General features: G+C 41.0%; 1 protein-coding gene across 2 annotated transcripts in view; it reads left to right on the top strand.

Moving 5' to 3' along the window:
- The window catches only part of MAGI3 (membrane associated guanylate kinase, WW and PDZ domain containing 3), a 1,323,293-nt gene extending 1,303,028 nt beyond the window's left edge, over positions 1-20,265 (top strand). The window contains exons 20-22 of one of the 2 annotated variants that reach the window (XM_086923327.1): positions 10,535-10,673; positions 14,600-14,688; positions 16,140-20,265. In XM_086923327.1, the coding sequence (XP_086779453.1) occupies positions 10,535-10,673; positions 14,600-14,649 (189 nt within the window). In that variant the 3' untranslated portion in view covers positions 14,650-14,688; positions 16,140-20,265. The remainder of the gene's footprint in view (positions 1-10,534; positions 10,674-14,599; positions 14,689-16,139) is intronic. The other variant, XM_086923326.1, reaches the window with a different exon arrangement.
- Positions 20,266-20,477: the final 212 nt, after the last annotated feature.

Raw genomic sequence — 20,477 nt, 5'->3', positions numbered from 1 at the left:
TGGAAACCGCCGGGGAAGCGGTCGGGGACAACGGCGAGGCCAGTCCGCACCAGCTCCCTCAGCATCTGCCTCAAAACCTTCTGAGTTTTCAGGCCCATGTGACGCCCGTGGGGGGCAGGGTTCGCCATCACCTCTCCCACTGGCGCACCGTCACATCGGACAGGTGGGTGCTGCAAATCGTCCGGAGATGCTACTCCCTTCCCTTCGAGATGACCCCAAATGCCATGCCACTGCAGTACCACCGCGTGTCGGGGGACCACTTGCGACTTTTCTGCAGGAGGAAGTTACGGCCCTCTTGGCCAAGGGGGCCATCGAGCGCGTTCCTGGGCCAGAAGTAGGGTGTGGTTGTTACTCCCACTACTTTCTGGTACCCAAGAAGGGCAAAGGGGGCCTATCTTGGACCTATGGAACGTCAACGGCTTCCTCCGGAAGGAGAAGTTCAAGATGTTGACTTTGGCTCAGGTCTTGGCCCAGCATCAGGGCAACCTGTCCAACCATGTCCTGATCTCGGAGGGCACTGCGAGACAGCTGCAGTGGTGGCTCACGGACCGCGTTTGGGTCAACGGCAGATCCCTCTCCCTTCCCCAACCGGAGCACGTGGTTGTGACGGACGCATCCCTCCAGGGCTGGGGAGGCCACTTGGGAGAGGCGGAGATCAGAGGCCTCTGGTCTCCGGCGGAGACCCAGCTCCATATCAAACTTCTGGAGCTGCGGGCGATTAGTCTGGCACTGAAGGCATTCCTCCCCTCTGTCTGAGGGAGTGCAGTGCAGGTGTTCATGGACAACACCACCGCCATGTGGTACTGCAACAAACAGGGCGGTGTGGGGTCCTGGACCCTCTGTCAGGAGGCTCTGCTCCTCTGGAACATCAGGGCGTGACCCTGGTGGTTCAACACCTGGCAGGTTCTCTGAACGCCAGGGTGGACGAACTCAGCCGAAGGTGCTCGATGGATCACGATCGGCGTCTGAACTCGGACGTGGCGCAAGGCATCTTTCTTCAATGGGGAGAGCCTTGGTTAGATCTATTCGCCACCGAAGAGAACGCGCAATGTCATCTGTTCTGCGCGTTGGAATTTCCAAGGCGGCACTCGCTCGGCGACGCATTTCGTCGAGAGTGGAGTTGCGGTCTGTTATACGCCTTTCCGCCTATACTACTTCTGCCCAGAGTGCTGAAGAAGATCAAGCGTGACCGGGCCCAAGTCATCCTTGTGGCTCCGGACTCGGCTCGAAGGTACTGGTATCCCGAGCTACTCAATATGTCAGTCGGTCCCCCGATCCGTCTGCCCCTTCAGGAGGACCTTCTGTCGCAGCAGCAGGGGACAGTCCTCCACCCGAACCTGTCCAGTCTCCACCTCCATGCTTGGAGATTGAGCGGCAGCAGTTGAGGCCATTTGACTTGCCTCCTGAAGTCTGTAATGTTATTCTGGCAGCCAGGCGTCCCTCCACAAAGTCGGTATACGCCTGCCGGTGGAACAGATTTGTGGCATGGTGCACAGCAAAGGCTGTGGATCCTCTTTCTGCCCCTCTTTCTGAGTTCTTCTCTTCCTTCTTTCTCTTGCCCAGCAGGGCTCTGCTCTGGGCACTGTCAAGGGCTACTTTTCTGCCCTTTCCGCCTTCCTAAGGCTACCTGATCAGCCATCCTTGTTCAAGTCCCCTATTGTCATTCGTTTTCTGAAAGGCATCACACACATGTTTCCACTTGTCCCCTTTGTGATGCCTCAGTGGGACTTGAACCTGGTTCTTACTTTCTTGATGTGCGCTCCCTTTGAGCCACTTCATTCTTGTCCTCTCCGTCTTCTCACTTTGAAGACAGCTTTCCTGGTTGCCATCACCTCTGCCAGGAGAGTGAGTGAGCTCCAGGCTCTATCTTGCAAACCTCCTTTCCTATCTGTACACCCGGACCAGGTGGTGTTGGGTACAAGACCCTCTTTCCTGCCCAAGGTAGTCTCTGCTTTCCACATCGGGCAGTCCATCACCTTGCCCTCCTTCTTCCCGCCTCCGCATCCCTCAAAGGATGAAGAGCGGCTCCATCGCCTGGACCCAAAACGTGCGCTTTCATTCTATATGGATCGCACACACCAGTTCCGGGTGGATGACCAACTCTTTGTTGGTTACGTGGGTGCGAAGAAGGGATGGGCGGTGCATAAGCGGACCATCTCTCGGTGGGTCGTCTTATGCATCAAGGCGTGCTACTCCTTAGCTAGAAAGGAGCCTCCATTTGGGCTGAGGGCCCATTCCACTCGGGCCACGGCGGCTACTACTGCCCTGGGTCGGGGAGTCCCCCTGCAGGACATTTGCCAGGCGGCTACGTGGGCCTTGCTGCACACCTTTGCGAGACACTACTGCCTGGACAGTCAAGTCCGGAGGGCTGGCTTCTTTGGCCGTTCCGTCCTCCAGGACTTTCTGATGTAAGTATTGGTTCGCAGACCCAACCCCCGGGTTGGTATTGCTGGGGTATCTATTCTAAGGTAAGAAATCTAATACTAACCTGTTTGTTTCAGATGAACAAGTTACTTTACCTTCGATAACGATATATCTGTAAGAAACAGTAGTTAGTATTAGATTCCTTACCGCCCCACCCATCCTCCCCGTTCTGCGAACCGATACCTAGGGTTAAGGTCACCCCCTTTCAGAGCCCTAGTTTCTTGGCACCAGTGTTGGTTCTAGCATGGCTCTACGTATCTGGCACAGAAAAGCTGTGTCTAAGAACTGACGTCAGCGCGCATGGGCAGCGTCTAAGTACTCCGACAACGTCACTCTGGCGCAGACGACGCCGACGACGGACGCGGAGCCAGAGACGACGCCTAACGACGTGCAGGGGTATTGCTACGCAAAAATTTCCGGATCCAATCTGACGCCTGGGGATATTCTAAGGTAAGGAATCTAATACTAACTACTGTTTCTTACAGATATATCGTTACCGAAGATAAGTAACTTGTTTGTTAGTTTCATCAGCAAAAAGGACATTTCTACGGTGTCTTGTGCCAGCAACCCACTTGGGAAGTACTTGGACTTCCAGTCCCAGAATTCTTGGTAACAACCAAATCGCTCACCTGAGCGTGATGATATTTAAATGAGGAAAAAACTGGGAAACATGTGCTGCGCTGTTCACAGGTTGCCCTTGAGGTTGGGCAAGAACTTGCTTTGCTATGTGGACTTACTGGGATTGTTCCATAAAAAATAAATTCTACCTGTGAGTGCATCTTATCTTGGGGATATATATATATATATATATATATATATATATATATATATATATATATATATATATATATATATATATATATATATATATATATATATATATATATATATATATAGACATCTGCAAGCAAAACATTTTTGTTCACTTTTTGAATCTGTTCTTTGGGTAAACATCGAAGTTTTTACAACGCGGTACCTTTAGCACGCATCCCTTACAACGCAAGTCGTTACCAAGACTTGTGCTGGAGGGCGCTAAAGGATTAAAAATAGTAAATTTACTATCCCAACACCTTCCCTAGGGTCCACGGGGACTGGTGTTAGAATAGTAAATTATACTATTCGAAATCCGCACCCCCAACGCAAGTCGTGGTAACGACTTGCGTTGTAACTGATGCGTGGTAAAGGGATGCGTTGTAACGGTACGCGTTAAACCGTCATACATCCGTTCTTTGACATACAGAATGACACTTTCATCCCTCGATTCTTAGGATCTAGAGTCATCCACAGCACTGACCACTTTTTCGCTTTAGTTTTCCTTCTTCTTCCCTTTAGCCCTACATCCTTTAGCAAAGTGCCCGTTTTTCTTTCAAATTGCATACAATTTGCCAATAGTAGTACAAAGAGTAGCATTTTCCAAATGATTGGCACTCCCACACCTATAACATTTCAGATTCGTAGACTTGACTTTGCACCTGTCTTTGGTTCCCAACTCGTCCTCTACTTCTTTAAAGGATTGGGATACAGACATTTGCTCCATATGCAGTGCTTTCAATGCCTGCAGCTAAATATAATGCCTTGTTCAAACTTAAATTGGGAGCAGTTAGTAAAACTATTTGAACCTCTCTGTTATAATTATGCTCTACTACTTGATACTTGATCAATTCGTCTTTAAAGGCTTTGTATTCTTGTGTCGATACTAAAGTTCATAGAGGACCCACGTTTCTTTCCACAGATTCACCAGGCGATTAATGTTACAGGTTTTTCTAGAACCACATTTCTATGGGGTTTAAACCTCACATCCAAAATTTTACATGCATATTCTTCTTCCACATCCTCTTCACCCAATACAGTCCGGCCTGAAAGATGCTTTAATATTTAGCCTTCCGGACCCACATTTCTTTTCAATAATGAAAAGTTCTTTTTGTGAGTTAAATCATCTCCATCAATAGCATCCTAGTAAGACCCCAAACCCTCCTTCCATTGTTCCTAATCTATGGAAGGATGGCCAGGACTACGAAGAAATGAAGATGGAGGAATTATATTTTGCTGAATGTTGCCCAAAAGATATAAGTATTATATTTATGATTTCATCAACCACCTTAACATAACATGTGATGCTTCAAGTGTACTTTACTGATGCAAGGTTATTATAGTTTATACTTCAGTAGAGCACAACACACAGTGATGCACAATGCCCACATGCCACTATGGCAACATACTAGGTGTGCGCCCCACTGAGTGTCTGTGCCAGGGGCAGCTCTTTCCTGGATGAGACAGATGTATAGGGTGTGCGCATCACTGAGCACACAACAGTTATGCTGTAGAAGAAGGTTTCAAAATTGGCTGTAAACCAATGACTGTCATACACAACGGCTGCAACTTTATGCCTTTTAAATAATAATAATATTCACATCAAGGTGTGCGCATCACCAAGCGCACAAATGCACTTAATGCCAAGATATCGTGATCATTCTGTAAGGTGTGAACGTCACCGAATATACTCTTCAAATTTCCTGAATAATGGCTGCCATGAGATGACAATTGTGGTTAACTAGACCACTGGTTAATTGGCTCCCATCAAGCCCAATATGGCCACCAAGTGATGTACAAACCGGCAAGCAGGCAGCTGCGTGGTCCTAGTGCATAAGATGGCGGCCGTTGTGACGTGCATGTCACAGTGCATGTAGTGAGCGATGTACTGTTTGCCAGTCCGCCACCTTGAATCAGCTCGATACACACAAGATGGTGCTGCTGTGGCGTGTACACATAGCAAGCACTATACCTTTTGCCTTTAGACAGTCTTACACTTGAAACAGGCTTGATTGCAGCGGCGAAATGCCAGGAACAGCTTGAATTTGGCAGTGAACTGTCTCTGAGGCACAGACACGACAGACCCCTCTTAACGACAGGTATCCCTTACCCAACATCACTCAGATGCTTTCCTTGGTAAAAGGAGCCAAAGTATTTTCTACTTTGAATATGGCATCTGCTTACTACTAGGCTATCTTGGATCAGAACTTTTGAAATGTCACTTCCTTTATCATCCCTGAAGGAGCCTTCCATTTCAAGAGCATGCCTTTTGGGCTGGCCTCTGCACCTGCTGTTTTTCAGCGCTTAATGGATACTATGTTTAGAGGAGTGGGGGGAGCTACCTACTTCCAAGACGATCTGTTGGTGTATGTGGAGAACAAAACTGAGCATGACCGGAAAGTGGCTCAGGTATTAACGATGTTGGAGACGGGTGTTAAGTTGAGGACAGAAAAATGTATTTTTGGAGTGGAAAGTGTGGATTATTTAGGGCACTATTGACCTGCGCAAGCAGTGGAACCAAAGGAAAATTGTCTGAAGGCGACCGTAGAAGCTCCTGTTCCTGAAGGCAAGTACCAATTGTGATTCTTTATGGGCCTTATGGAAATTTATGCATTGTTCATTTCAAGATGTGCTGAGAGAACACATCCTTTGCGTGCTCTCCTCAAGAAAGGTGAGAAATATGTATGGGGTGAGGAGTGTAACCATGAGTTTGAGCACATTAAGGGTGTGGTGGCTAAAGCCATTCCACTTAAACTATTTGATACCTAGGATTTCAACATCATGGTCACAGATGCCAGCCAGCATGGGTTGGGAGCAGGCTTAATGCAGAGAAGAAATGGGAAGGCCAAAGTTATTACTTTCGCAAGCTGACGTCTAAGGAGTGCTGAAAGATCTTATTCTGTGGTAGAGAGTGAGGTGCTAGTTTGCTGGTGGGGAGTACATCATTTCCGTCAGTATTTGTGGGGATGAGAATGTGAAGTACGAGTGGACCACAAACAGTTGGTTAATCTATTTACTGCAAAAGGAGTGGGTAGATCATCACAGAGAATTGCTAAATTGCAGTACCGGTTACAGGATTACTGTTATCGGATGGTGTATATTCCTGGTGTTAAAAATGTGATGGCTGACTGCCTTTCGAGATTACTAGTTGAGACTCAGAAGTGTGAAACATCTTGGAAGGCTGATGATGAGATTCTGGTCAATGAATTGTCAATTGCAGTCCAGGAGGCTATTATTGAGCAGGATTGGATGGAGGCCTTGCAGCAGGACAGTACTTGAAAGCAAATACTGACATATGTTAGGAACAGGTGTCCATCGGCAGAATGTTGGATGCCATGTTGGATGTATACAGACATATTGGCCCTGAACTCTGTGGTCAAGGAGTTTGTGTGTAGGTCAGATGTTCTAGCTGTTCCTCATATTTGAAATCCAAAGTGGTGGCTTCGGTGCTTGAAGGTTATATAGGGATGAGGGCCTTGAAGAGGAAAGTGAGGGACATGTTTTAGTGGGCTGGAATGGACAGGGAGGTGGAACATTTTGTCAGGGAATGTGTGTCTTTGGTGGCCAGTGATACAACAGAGATGACAATTCCGAGTGGCATGAATGCAGTCCCTGAAGAAGTATGGCATTGTGGAGATTGACTATCATTCTAGATGGCCAGCAGTTGAGCTTGTAAATAACATATCTTGTGCAGGGACGAGTATGTTGGAGAAATTGTTTTTGAGAGAAGGTGTGCCAGAAAGTGTGCCAGATGAACTCATCTCCAATAATGGGCCACTCTTTGTCTCCCTGGAATTTGAAGATTTCCTTAAGGGGTTTGGGAGTAAGCACATCACAACGTCATTATATCACCCCAGGAGCAATAGCCTGGTGGAGCGTTGCAACAGAATAATTAAGTAAAACATGCAATTGTTATTGGTAAATAGTTTAGACTGGATGTTGGAGGTAACACATTTATTGTGGGAAATTCGCACTACACCTAACACAGAAACCATAGTGTCACCTTTTGCCTTGATGAAAGGAAGAGTTCCGGGGTCAAATTTGAGCCGCATTTGGATGCAGACGGAGATGCCTTCTAAGGAGACGTTGGATGGTGTGAGTGAGAGGAGGAAGGCTGCTCACGCCAAGTATGGAAGGTCACATGTTCCGGGTCAAGAAAGTTGTTTCTGGGGAAAGGAAGTAGTCACTTTTCTAGCCCCAAGAGTGGGAATGCATGCTGTGACGATAGACAAAGGCAATTGTTGAAACAAAGAGAAAATATCTGTGGTTCAGGGTGTCAAAATAAAGGATGACGGCTATTCAATTCGGCTGAATCCCATATATTTCCAGCTCTCATGATAGTATTAAAAATGAAACTCCAAATCCCAGAAGGCAGTATTTTATGGGCTTACGGGCGAGGAATGGTTGATGGTATCGCTTGTTGAGCTACCTGGCAACATAAAAAGCAAAATTAAATCCAGTTTTTGATTTTCTGCTTTTTTTGCTTATAGGCAATCAAAAGTTTAACATTCCAGTGAGGGATGGGGGCTTAGATGGCCTTTCAGGTGCAGGTGGGAACATCCCACTGCTAATAGTCTAAACTTAACACTCCTTAATTAAAAAAAGGCAATGCACAAACAAGTTTGCTGCCTAGAATGAGATCCTTCGTGGCATTTTGGTACTTAGACATAGGACCACACACAGCCTACATTTCACATGTGATTAGCAGTTCCTTCGGGCTAGTGTTTGGTGTACTTTAGGTACTGTTGCTGAAACACCTCTGTGAAACACCATCACATGAATATCTGTTGTATAGCAGGCGCTGTGCTAAAAGGTCCAACAATGTTCGAAAACCTGTACTGTTCTGCTAAGCATTGCTGCAAGACAATTTGAAACATTAGTATTGCTTTCGGTAGACATCATTCGTTTAAAATGTTTATTTAGGAAATTTCACTCCATAAAACAATAATGCATATAATTCAATTACACTATAATATAAACATGTAATGCAAAACAAGTTCATGGAGTACAGCTGGTGCCTCGTAGGACCAATAGTAGATGTGTAGACCGTATCATAGTTCTTACTGGTCTGGTACTGTCCAACCAACGCCTAATGTGGAACCAAAGCTCTTAAAATGTGTATGCATATAGCAGCATTAAAAGCAGCCATATTCAAGCTAAAATACTGGATCAATAAAATGAAGAGGAAGGAAATATTTAAAAAGAGAGTAGTAATAATATGAGGTATAAGCTCAATAAGGGCAAGAGATAATTCAAAAGTGCATATTTAAAAAATCTGTCGTGGATAACTTGTGCAAACTATACTCCAAAAGACCTGTTTTGTAAACAGTTGTATACATGAACAAGTGCTAAATACAGCCCTTTTCCTTAAAACCTATGTAATCAATAACACATATTGCATAGTGGGGGATCAGTCTCTCTAGGGTTTACGTGCATCATAACCCTAGGAACAGGAGTTCAAGTCTTAAAATACTAGTAGTGCTGGCTGAGTTATAAATACAATAGTGTACTTAATTGCAATACCCAAAGTATGAAGTTCAATAGAACTGAAAATTTCAGTCATTTTATTTCCTGGATAGACTCTAAAATAATAATAATGAACTTATAGATATAACTCGCTCGGGGTTCTACAGGGCTATAACTTTAGATCTTTCTGTTTTCTTAGCAGCCCCACTGCATATAGGTGTTTACTCAGGGAAGTGTCACTTCTTAGTAATCTTGAAGCTTCCCAGTAATGTCAAAGGCCAAGCCGATTACATAATGGGCAAATTGCATAGGTAATCAAGAGTTAAACAGTCTCGTGCAAGAGAGGGCTGATATGGTCCTTCAGGTGCAGGTGGGCACATCCCACTGCTAATGGTCTAAACGTAACAATTCTTATTTAAAAAAAATAAAGGCCATGCACAAAGGAGTTTACTGCCTAGAACTTGAACCTTCATGGGGTTTTGGTACTTAGACATAGGACCACACACAGCCTACATTCCTCGTGTGATTAGCAGTTCCTTCACTTTAGAGTTTGTTGTGCTTTGTGTACTGTTGCTGAAACACCTCTGTGAAATGCCATCACATGAACAACATGTGTTGCAGGCGCTGTTCTACAAAGGCCGACAGTATCCGAAAGCCTGTACTGTTCTGCTAAGCATTGCTGCAAAACATTCGGTAGACATCAGATACCTTCTGTGTTCCATGATGGTGATCAGCACAATTTACCAGTTCTTGTAACTCCTTTTCCCCATCCCCAGAAAGCCGTGCAATCAATTCAACATTCTCAATTGCCAGTTGATCATATGTCTGCATTAAAGCTCAAAGAAAGACCATGATGAAACAGCTCACCCACTGACCGCGATCTCCCTGCTCCCTTTGAGTTTCGGAATCCAGTTCAGGAGCACTGACAGCTTCTCGGGCACATTGGGTCCTGAATCGTGCAATTATTTAACCAACTAATTTCTAGATGCATATTTTCAGATCTTCTTTGGTAGCCCAGCTTATTGGCTGATGTTGGTCCACAGGCTTTGTAGGTATTATTTTTGTACAAGTCAAGCAATGCTTCCTTTACTGTTAGTGAGTTGGTCCGTACTGAAATAAATAGTCGTCATGATCAGTACTTCAGGCTAGCACCCTCTCCTCCCAATTTGAGGGTGCATTGTTTGAAAGAGTGATTGAAGGGATATCACAGCTGTCTGCTGACCAAACAATTCCTAAATATGAATAGAGTGGTTTTTGGCTCCACCTAGAGAAGTATTGCTCTCCGTCTCATGCTATTGAATATGTATTGTATCATTCTGCCCTCTAGGAACTGCTTACATTGGAATGCATAAGGAACTAGTTTACATCTGAAGAGTAAACTCAACCATCAGGCGGTCACATTTCATTTTTTACTGCCTGTATGCATTCTATAAAAAAATATATATAATTTGCTACTTTTTTGATCAGCTTCGTCAAAGCCAAAAAGCCGGGCTTCAAAACACAGCGTTTGTGCATGCAAAGAGCATTTGTGCACGTTAGGACATTATAGCCAGAATTATTGGTTTTTAGGCATTGCCTGTTTCAGTTGCTCTCTTCACAACATTGTTTGCTAACTATACTTCTAAAGGAATTCGCCTAGTTGTCTTAAATTATGGAACATTGCCCATAGCTGGCTATTTTAATTAAGTAATGATGTGGACTCTTGCCTCTGCCATGACAGCATTGCATCAGTCGTGTGTCGGGCACCTTTTGTTTACACTGTTTTACACCGAAACAGCATTGAACCCACTGGTAGTGACTATTAATATCTGTTATTTCTTTTGGTGTCTTTTAGGTTGGTGACCAAATTGTTGAAATCAACGGAGAGCCTACTCAAGGTATCACCCACACCCGTGCCATTGATCTGATCCAAGCAGGGGGAACTAAAGTTCTTCTTCTTTTGAGACCTGGAACAGGCTTAATACCGGACCACAGTAAGTCACATCCATCTATATTGCGCTTTGGTGGTGGGTTTCTGTAGGATTTCGTTGGCTTGTAAGTTGCATCATGAAAGCAAAACGCTGTGTTGTGTCATAACGAATGATTTAATCTGCACAAGGTTACTTTTCAATAAACGTAGGGCCAAACGTTACAGTAAAAGTCCTCTTATGTCTGCCTCTTGATAGTCCATCGATATTTAAACAAATATTTTTAGGTGAGACATATATTTTACAAAAATCAGATGGAGGTAAAACAGGCGCTCATGCAGAGGCCCTGTCTCCTGTATCTAACTTAATTAGTGCGCTTTTTATTTTTTTTATATATAAGTAGTCACATTTACACCCTAAACCGGAATAAGGAGTGCGAGTGTTATGTTTTCAGTTACTCTGCGAAGTATCTCTGTTCTTTCAGTACACAGGATTGTCTGTACACTCACGTTAAAAAACTCTGTATAATTTGATATCCTAGAAAAACAAACTCAACATCTAGTATCTATAGAGGAAGATGGGGACAGTTTACAAAATTGCGAGCAACCAAGTCAGAAAAAACATGTAATTTATACAGGACCTTACACGTCAAATGAAGAGAATTAATTGATCTTGGATGATGCACTTTGCATTTCATGGATTGGATATGGTTAAAGTAAATATTCCTCTGTGCTTTACATATGCAGTGGATGGGTGTCCCTTTTTGTGCTCATCATTCCAATCACTGAAGTAAGCCAAAAAGTAATATATGGAATTCTTGACTTAATATTAGCCACTGGTAATTACCAGGGGGTGCATCCCAGTCCATTGTTTTCTTGCCCACCCTGCCACGTGTTAGTATGCCCAGCTATATGCAAATCAGTCTTCATCGTGCTACAGTAAGCAGTCCAGCCCGAACTGCCAGGCCAGGTCATTCTGAACCGGACTGGCTTCACTCTACTTAAGGCGCTTCAGTTGGGTGAAGCTTTTTTCCAGTGACCATCATTTGGCATACCTGTCGAACTTACGGCATCACATTGAATTACATTAAAAAATAGTGGGTGGGATGCTTGAAAGAATCCCAGCCACTCGTTTAGGCTGCATACCAGTCAGTCGTTTTTGTGCTATTCTATCCAGCTATATGAAAATCAGCCTTGGTCCTGCCCCTGTAGGAACAGTTTGGCCCGCACTGCCAGTCCAGGCTCTCTCTGAAGCGGAACACAAGCAACCCAAGAACAGTTTCACCATAGTTGGTACACTCCTAGGAGCATCTGTGCCCTTTACAAATCTGCTTCATCATCATCTTCAGAGGGGTGCAACTTTGCTCCAATAACATGGTGAGCAGGGGACTCACTTCTGGCTATACCCTTCATACTCTGGCGCCGCTCTGAAGTAAATAAAAAGTGATAGGTGGAATGTTTGAATTAATCTCAGCCACTGGTAATTACTCGGAGCTACATCACATTTAATTTGTTTTTGGCCCTTGATGTTGACATTTTTTTTTCCATTCAAGCAATCATCTCACTGTATATGTAGGAGACCTGGAATAAAAAAAAAAAGGGAAAGGCTTCCTCAAGTTTTAGAAGACCTGACGAGTTTCCGCAATCTTTATGGTGCATTCTCTGTGAACTGAAGTGTATAAACACATTTTTTACAGTTTGAAAGGCATTGGTCAAACCGGAAAATTGACTGGCAAGTGGAAATGAGTCTACCTTATATGTGTAAGGGAGACCTTTAATAACGAATATCAAGTACATATATAATTTGCTGATGACCAGGGAAAAATTGGCAAAAGGGATTGCGCTGCGCATAACTCAATAAAGTACCCCATCAATGCATGCAGTTCAGATGTCTGAAGGATGGAAATTGGATCGGTATGTGTACAGAAAGAATGCAGCTAAAATAATGTGAAGGGAATGGGACCTCTCCACTACTGCAACTAGGCATCACTCAGCGATTCCTTGTTAATGCAATGCCGCCCTCTTTAACAAAGCTATCCGTGCTAGTGGAAATCATCCATTTTAGCCATTGTGCAAAGAGCTTTCACATTCTATGTTGTTGGACAAAAGCCAAAAAAATCACTCATCCTGCTGATATGATTTAGTGTTCTGGGAATATTGCTTTGATTTTAAGGTTGACCACTTCCAATCTGACTTTACATATTGTATGGCCTTCCTTTTATGTAGATTTCCTTTAAAGTTACTGACTTTAAGATTGATTCCAACGCCTCTAAACTGAAAAAACTCAGACGAGTGGCACTGATTTAAGTAAGAAGTGTATCTGTGCTTAATTTGTAAAATAATAATAATAAATTCCAGGGGCTCGCCCCCGATGCCACCGCAGCTTGCACCACCCATGGCACTTCCAGTGCTGACAATGACTGTACCTACACAATTACTAACCAACATACTGCTACAAGTGTGATAATTTAGAATGTTTGCGGCACCCCAAAGATATAAGGATGGCCAGGGCGGCAGGTATTAGTTGTATTCAGTGTGTATTGAATTAATAACAGCTGTTGTTCTGCTCATCTCTAAATTACACAAACCGTGCCACATGTGCCAGCTGTCATACGTGCTCGTGTTGGCAATTAAGTGTCGGTGCCGAGCACCTTAATTCACATGCTCAAATCAAGTACTGAGTATAAGTTTTCACTTGTAGCACCGAAGTAGCACTACACCTTAACTTTCGAAGGGACCCATATATTCTGCCTAAAAAACCTCAGACCAGGTTTAATTCAGTATTATAGCTAAGTTTTGCGGCAGAGTGAAAGATCCCTGTTAAACCTACTAGTTCGTTTAGTACGACTGGGTTCCTCTACAACAAAATAGAGGTTTTGTTTTTTTCTAATATGCTCCTAAAATGGATTTTGTACATTACTCTTGTACTATGTGTGCTTTTTCAATCATTGTCAAAATGTTTCTATTATTAGGCTATTTAATGTTGCTCTTAGCATAATGGTAGTTCACAGTCTGCGAAACACATATATAATGCTTTTAATTCTCCACATGTTAAATTCCGAAGTTTGTCTTTGAAACATTTACATAAACTGGTGCTGATTCCTTCAGTTGTTGAAGACACTGCATCAATAGCGTAAATACCATCTGTTTCATTCCAGAGGACTGAAAGTTATGTCTAAAATGAAGCTTTACTTTTCAAATAGTGAATGCCATTCATTCATTCAGAGAACAGAGATAAAAATATGAATATATTGCAACTTTGAAGATGTCAGCAATCACAAATATTGCATTCATTTAGCTAAAAAGGCCAAGTTGGGCATCAATGTGTGCGTTTTTGATTGTAGGTGGGTGTCTCCGATGCAAGTGGGTTCTCAAACTAGTTAATGTTTTCAAAAATAAACATGTAATTCACACGTCTCAACTCAATGCAAAGAAAATCAGCACACGCCTTGTTTTAACCCGTGAGTCTGAATAATGCAGCTTTTTGCTTTGGGGCGATATAGAAGCTATTCGAAAAATCAAGGCACACCAGTTGGAATTTAACAACCGGCAGCACCATTCACCTTAAAGCATTCACAACGTAGACCATGGACAAAAGAATGGACATAGTGTTGGAATTCACACAAGGTAGATAGGGTTGAATTTTTATGCAAATCACTTTAGTTATCGAATCGTCCTTGTACTGGCCCGGATATATTCCTTTTATTTGTTTGAATAGTTTAAAACTCATTCTGAAACTATTACATCGAGGTGGTTTTAAAAGGTTTGTAAATTGTGTTGTGCATGTAAGTGCCGAGATAATTATTTGACAACATATATTCTAGGTAAGCTGAATATGTCTTTTTAAAAAAGGAATCAACATTTCACAGCTCCAGTTTTGCATTTCATGATCTGCTTGCCAATTATATTTTCTGGTGCAATCTTTTGGTGACTGCTTTGTGATTTTGGTGTGAATTGTACAGTAGTCCTAGGCTTTTTCTCTTCCTTCTTCAGGTTTGGCTCCTTCCGGTCTCTGCTCCTACGTGAAACCTGATCAGCATTAAGGCTTTCAGTGCTTTTCTTGGTCTTTCCTTAAAGACTTGGTAAATTTGCATGTCTTGTGATTGAGCTCTATCTTTTTTCCTTATCACAATCTTTTCATAATGAACCCATTTTCGCCTTCTTTTCAATGTTCACTTTACGGTGGCTTGACTAGCAATACCCGCTCTCAGTAATTGCGAATCTAAATTTCTTGCACATAAAGGTATAATGTAACTATATACAGTCCATATTAGTAATTGATTTGGTAGACAAAGATAACCATTACATCAAATATATATATATATATATATATATATATATATATATATATATATATATATATATATATATATTCACCACACGCACATGCTATGTAGCTATGTACCCATGTCCTAACATCATGCTGTGGAAAGTTGTGCAGCTTCTGCGATTGTTGCAATCCCTGCTCTTATCTGCATGTTTGCATGCTTCAAGTTATGCAAATTGCTGCCATGCACTCAGAAGTTATTGGATTGTCTTATGAAACTGAGTTTTTTTCATTTGAACCCGGCTTAGGTTCAACTTGTACCAAAATGTTGTATAATGCTCGTTACAGTGACTTAAGCTATACTTTCACACTGCCAGTGGCACAGGCATTGCAAGAGTTTAAGTGCTTGCAGGCCAGAGCATCTCCAGTCACAGAAAGCGTATTAGAAAATTATTAGCTATAACTTGATCTAGACCAGAACATGTTTCTAACTCGGAGGGAGGCAACTTTATTAGAATCAGTAAACGACTTCGGTCTGTTTACCCATTTCTCAATTTAATGTTGATTTGTCTTCCAAATGTTCTAATGGGGGAGAAAAAAATATATTTTTAAAAGGTTTGTTGAGGCATAGTTGGCATTACCTGCAACATCTTAAGGGTTTAGAGCAGGACAGGATAAAAGGAGTTTTTAAAAGTGGTTGTCATGCCATTGAAGAACTAGGGTGTAGAACAAGCTGATGTTCCACATCATTTTCATCATGTAAATCTACACTCTGCAAACATATTGCTTTTAATTTTTGATGATCAATTTTTCATGGAAAAAATAAGCTAGTCTAGCAGCTGAAGATTAATTGGTTACTGTAAGTACTGCAGTGCCATGATTTAATCTTTTTAATATCACGTGTTCAGTGCCTAGTACTATCTCCGTGATCCTGTCATCCAGTAGCAAAATCCTACAAGACTTCAGTTTACCTCATTTCCACATCTGGGCATGGATTACAGGAAAACACAATTGTCTTCAGATTTAGTGGTTCATACATTGCCACAGCAAAAGTCAACTTGTGGCTAAAACCATGAATTTACAAACAAGCCAAAATAGTCATTCAATCCTCCTCCAGCACTTAATTTTCCAAATGGGATGACAAGATTGTCCGTATCTCAGTAGATTAAAGCACTCCTGGTATTGTACTGTGAATACAATTGTTTATTCCTGTTGATTTGTAGTTTATGAAATATTGAATAACAGATTTGTTTTTGTTTATTTCAGGTGAGGTGGATAATTTAAATCCTTCTTCAAGTGTTATATACGATGAGATGCTACTGTTTTCTTCTCCTACCCATTCTGATTTCACAAGTGAAGTAACTCATCAAACAAAACCGGATGAAGCGGTAAGGAAAGTTCACATATCTGAGAACAACGATGAAGCAAACAACAATGCTCCTGATGAAACCAGGAACAAAGAGACTGCATCATCTTCTCCCCAACTGGAGAAAGAAAGACCTGAGGTGAAGCTTGCAACTTCAGTCCAGAAGAAAGCCAACAAGAGAGACCGGTCCAACAGTCCTAGGAATGCTGAGAAAAAGAAGCCATTGGAAAGTGGTAAAGGGGACCATTCAAGGCGAAGCAGGTCTGTTAGTCCAAGAAAGCCGGACAACAAAAACTCCAAGGAGCATCAAGAACTGGTAGTCAGTCCAAGCAAAAATGATTCAAGAAGAAAACATAGAGATGTTAGAGACAGATCTGTGAGCCCAAGGAAATCAAATATTACAAACCTGGAAGTCAATACAAGAGGTACTGTTGCTGCTAATGATTATCCGAAAAGAAACCGAAGTAGATCTGTCAGTCCTAAAAAGCCTCAAAAGACTGACGGGAGTAGAGACAAAGTATACACTGAAAAGGAAAAATCCACTAAAGGTCACAATAAAAAATCTACTCTTGATAAGGCTGAAAATGTTCAGCACCCAAAGGACAGAAGGGAAAAGTCTGGAAATACAAGACCAGACACTGGACTGCATAACAGCCATAGGAAGAATGAGAAGAGATCTCCAGGAACAAAGGGCAGAGGTGTTGAAGAAAAAGCTGAGTCATCAGATAGGACCTGTGAGTCTTCTAAAAAAATAAATGGAGATGACAAAGTAAAGAGAGTTTCTTCTGGTGATCCAATCTCTTATCAAACCAAAACACAAACAAATAGTCGAAAGAGGTCAGAAAAGACCACAGAGGAAAAGAGACGAGCAGATGAACCAGCTCTTTCAAGCAAAGAGCAAAAGAATGAAAAGATCTCCGAGGTGATAGATAAAACCAAAGATGATGCATTGTCAAAGATTGAGGGAAGTTCTGGGATGAGGAAAGCACCCATAACTCCTGGGCCTTGGAAAGTTCCAAGTGCCAGCAAAATTACAGAGACAATTGTGAATGACAAACGGGTGTGATTGAAAAAACGTCTATAGCTGTAATTACTTTAGTAATCGATGTCAACTAAAGCATCGCTTGTTTCAGATTAGGTAATTTTCAGAAGAAATACATACTGTACAGGGGGCAGAGAATGTGCCTATTTCGATTGACTGCAAACAAAAGCAACTTACGTGAAGGACGTCTAGTGTTGCTTAAAATGAACAGTCTTCCACAACTTCATGGTGTGTCTCTTCCTTTTATGAAGGTGTTCTGCTTCTTTTTTGACATTGTACTGCTACGTAGTTTGGATATTCTTGTGGAGCTTGAACAAAATTATATATTGCCAATGTGATAATTTCTCACTTCGTGTTATTGTGCCAAGCTATTTGCCTGATTTGTTTTGTCCTCATCAATTGCAGTTTTCCTCTTTAACAGAACATGCAATATTTTGTTTCAAATCGGATGTCTGCTCAATGGCATGTTGCATGTGTGCATACCTTAAGATAAGACTTTGTTTTGAGCAAAAGTTAAAAAAAAAAGTATTCCCACACTGCATTCAGTCTTGCAAATATTTTAAGTAGGGTTTTAAAATTGCACTGATGGTGCAAAGGGGAAATACCCTGCTATGTATAATTAGGCTGAAACATAATGGAAATAACGCTAAGCATCTAACAAACATCCCAATTTAACTAGAGGTTCAGTAGCCACCTAATTTAATTGACATCTATTTAATAAATAATTTTCAATTGTAATCAAACCTTCTGTATACCAATTACTTTACACTGTGGCCCTGTGTGAAATCATGTTTCAACCTTAGTGAATTTGCAGCATCAGTGGATTACTACTTAATGTTCATTTGAAACTATCAATACCAAAAATATTTTTTTTATATATATTTGGCTATGAGTCTCTGGGATTTCCCTATAACCAGGAGTGTGACAAATCTTGTATTTCTAATGTTGTAGGGACACTGTGAAAAGGTGGAACATATTTAGTTTGTAATTGGGTTATAATTAGATTCATTATTTGGCAAATAAACGAAAAAAAATCCTATTATTATGTAAAATGGATGCCAGAGACCAGCTCCATTATCTCCCTCAACCACTACCCCACCTGTTTACAATACAACCCATAGTAAATTGCTTTGTCGGTGAGATATGTATTCAAACTATATCATTGACACTGTGTTTTAAACATCTGACCAGAGTACAGCATTACATATCCAATAAATAATTACCACTCTCGAGTGCACTGTTTAAAAACAGAATGTACTACAATTTCTCTCTCATTGAGTGGTTTAAATATGTCTTATGTTATGCTGTCCATTGGTATCTGTGTAATTCCTAACTTTCAATTATCAGCCTGGGTCACTTGATTGAAAACAAATGTTCATAAAATGTACACTGTAGAAGTATTCACCCTGCACCTACTAAAGACCCGGTGAATAGCAATGTAATTAACTGAAAAAGTACTCTGAGGAATTGTTGATGAAACTTTATTGTACTTTTAGAAGATGAAATATAATGGGTTTTTTTCTATTTTGACATCAAAGTTTATTCTTATAGTATTGCTGCACAAAAACGTCTCTGAAATCAGGCTACATTTCAGTGCCTATTGTGGAAAAAATTTACTTTTTTATGTTTGTGATTTGCCTTGTTAGGAAGGAAGGATAATGCATCAGGGAATGGAAACCTAATTTATATTTTGACCTTTTCAAATTAGATTTTAAATGAGTAAATACTAATGGCTGAAACTAATTTAAGAATTCCATTCTCTTGTTTTTTTACCACTCTAAGATGAGGAAAGATACCAAAACAAAATTGTAATTTAATATTTGAATGAGATGAAGGTAGTGTCAATTTCTGGAGTATTTATGTGCCATAATTTCTTATGGCTGATCAGAGTTGGATTTGTAGCAACAGATGACTAGAGTGATTTTAAAAAGAACACCAACAGTGGCAAAATCAGTCGAAATGTTATGAAAGTGTGTTTAGTAACTTATTACGTTGATCTTTTATCAATATCGACTATTAGACTGTGATGAAATATGTGCCCACTCTTTGACAACCATGTTTTCAAAGTTTGATATAAACTCAGTCGGCTCCTCTTGAATTGAGTTAAATAAGAAAGTTAAAAACATTGTACCCAATCCATTTAGTGGGAGAAATATGATCAGAGATCATTTCTAAAACATGAATGGTAGTGCATGTATGCAAAAATGTTAATGGGATTGCTCTTTTAGTTTGCATTTTGTACCTGCATAGACTATGTGTACAAATTCTCTCAAGTTTGACTGTGAACTTAGTTTATGTATTTTAAAATATCTCCAGTTAGGTATTTGAGAGCAACCTTTGTTCTTTTATCTTTCTGCAAATGTTGCTGTAAAATGTAATATCTTATTTTCTAACCATTGCTCATGTCAGCAGTTCTTGGGAAGCAAAGAATATTGATGTAACAAAAGGGTTTGTTTTCTTCCATACTCAGAGCATTGTTTTATTTGTCTCAGTGTGACTTAATTTAATGTAATGTGCTGTATGTTGGTATGATGTGAATCCTCCTCTCCTGAGAAATGTGTATCTATATTTACTGTAAAATGACTACGAATTGTGGCCTTGGAATGCCAAGAAGAAACAAAATGGATGTACTGGTTGTAAATGTTTATATATTGTACAGCACCTTTATATATAAATATATATATATATATTATACATACCTCTAACGGCTGCAATTAGAAAAAGACACCTGTAAATTGCTCATTATTTTTTATATAGATATATTGAAAGAAAATTCAGCTCATGGCCTTTGTTCATGCACTGCTAAATACATTTTCTGTATACTTAAAATTGAACATATTCAATATTGTTCTACTGTATTATTCTGCATTATAGGGATTTCTCACACATGTAATATAAATGTTGGTTTCCCATAAAATGTACATTGTTTTAGATTATATATTAAAATTATATGGGCAAATAAAATTACCCGTTGGCATCCTGTATTTACTGTACCAGCCTTATGTTTTGTGTTCACAATTTAGCATTGATTTGACTTCTTCTTAGAAGAACCTGCAATTGGTCCTTCTTCAAAGATGTTTTTTCTTGAAGGTGTAGAGTCCAGGTTCTCTGAAATATATCACATTATTTATATAAGTGGCGCGAATTTCATATTGACTTAAAAATAACCATAAATTGAGTTTAACCGATGCATCCA

Source organism: Lissotriton vulgaris, chromosome 5 (genome assembly GCF_964263255.1).
Source record: "Lissotriton vulgaris chromosome 5, aLisVul1.2, whole genome shotgun sequence".
In the NCBI taxonomy this organism is placed as follows: domain Eukaryota; kingdom Metazoa; phylum Chordata; class Amphibia; order Caudata; family Salamandridae; genus Lissotriton; species Lissotriton vulgaris.
The sequence above is the reverse complement of the archived record's forward strand: the minus strand, read 5'-3'. Positions and strand labels throughout refer to the sequence as shown.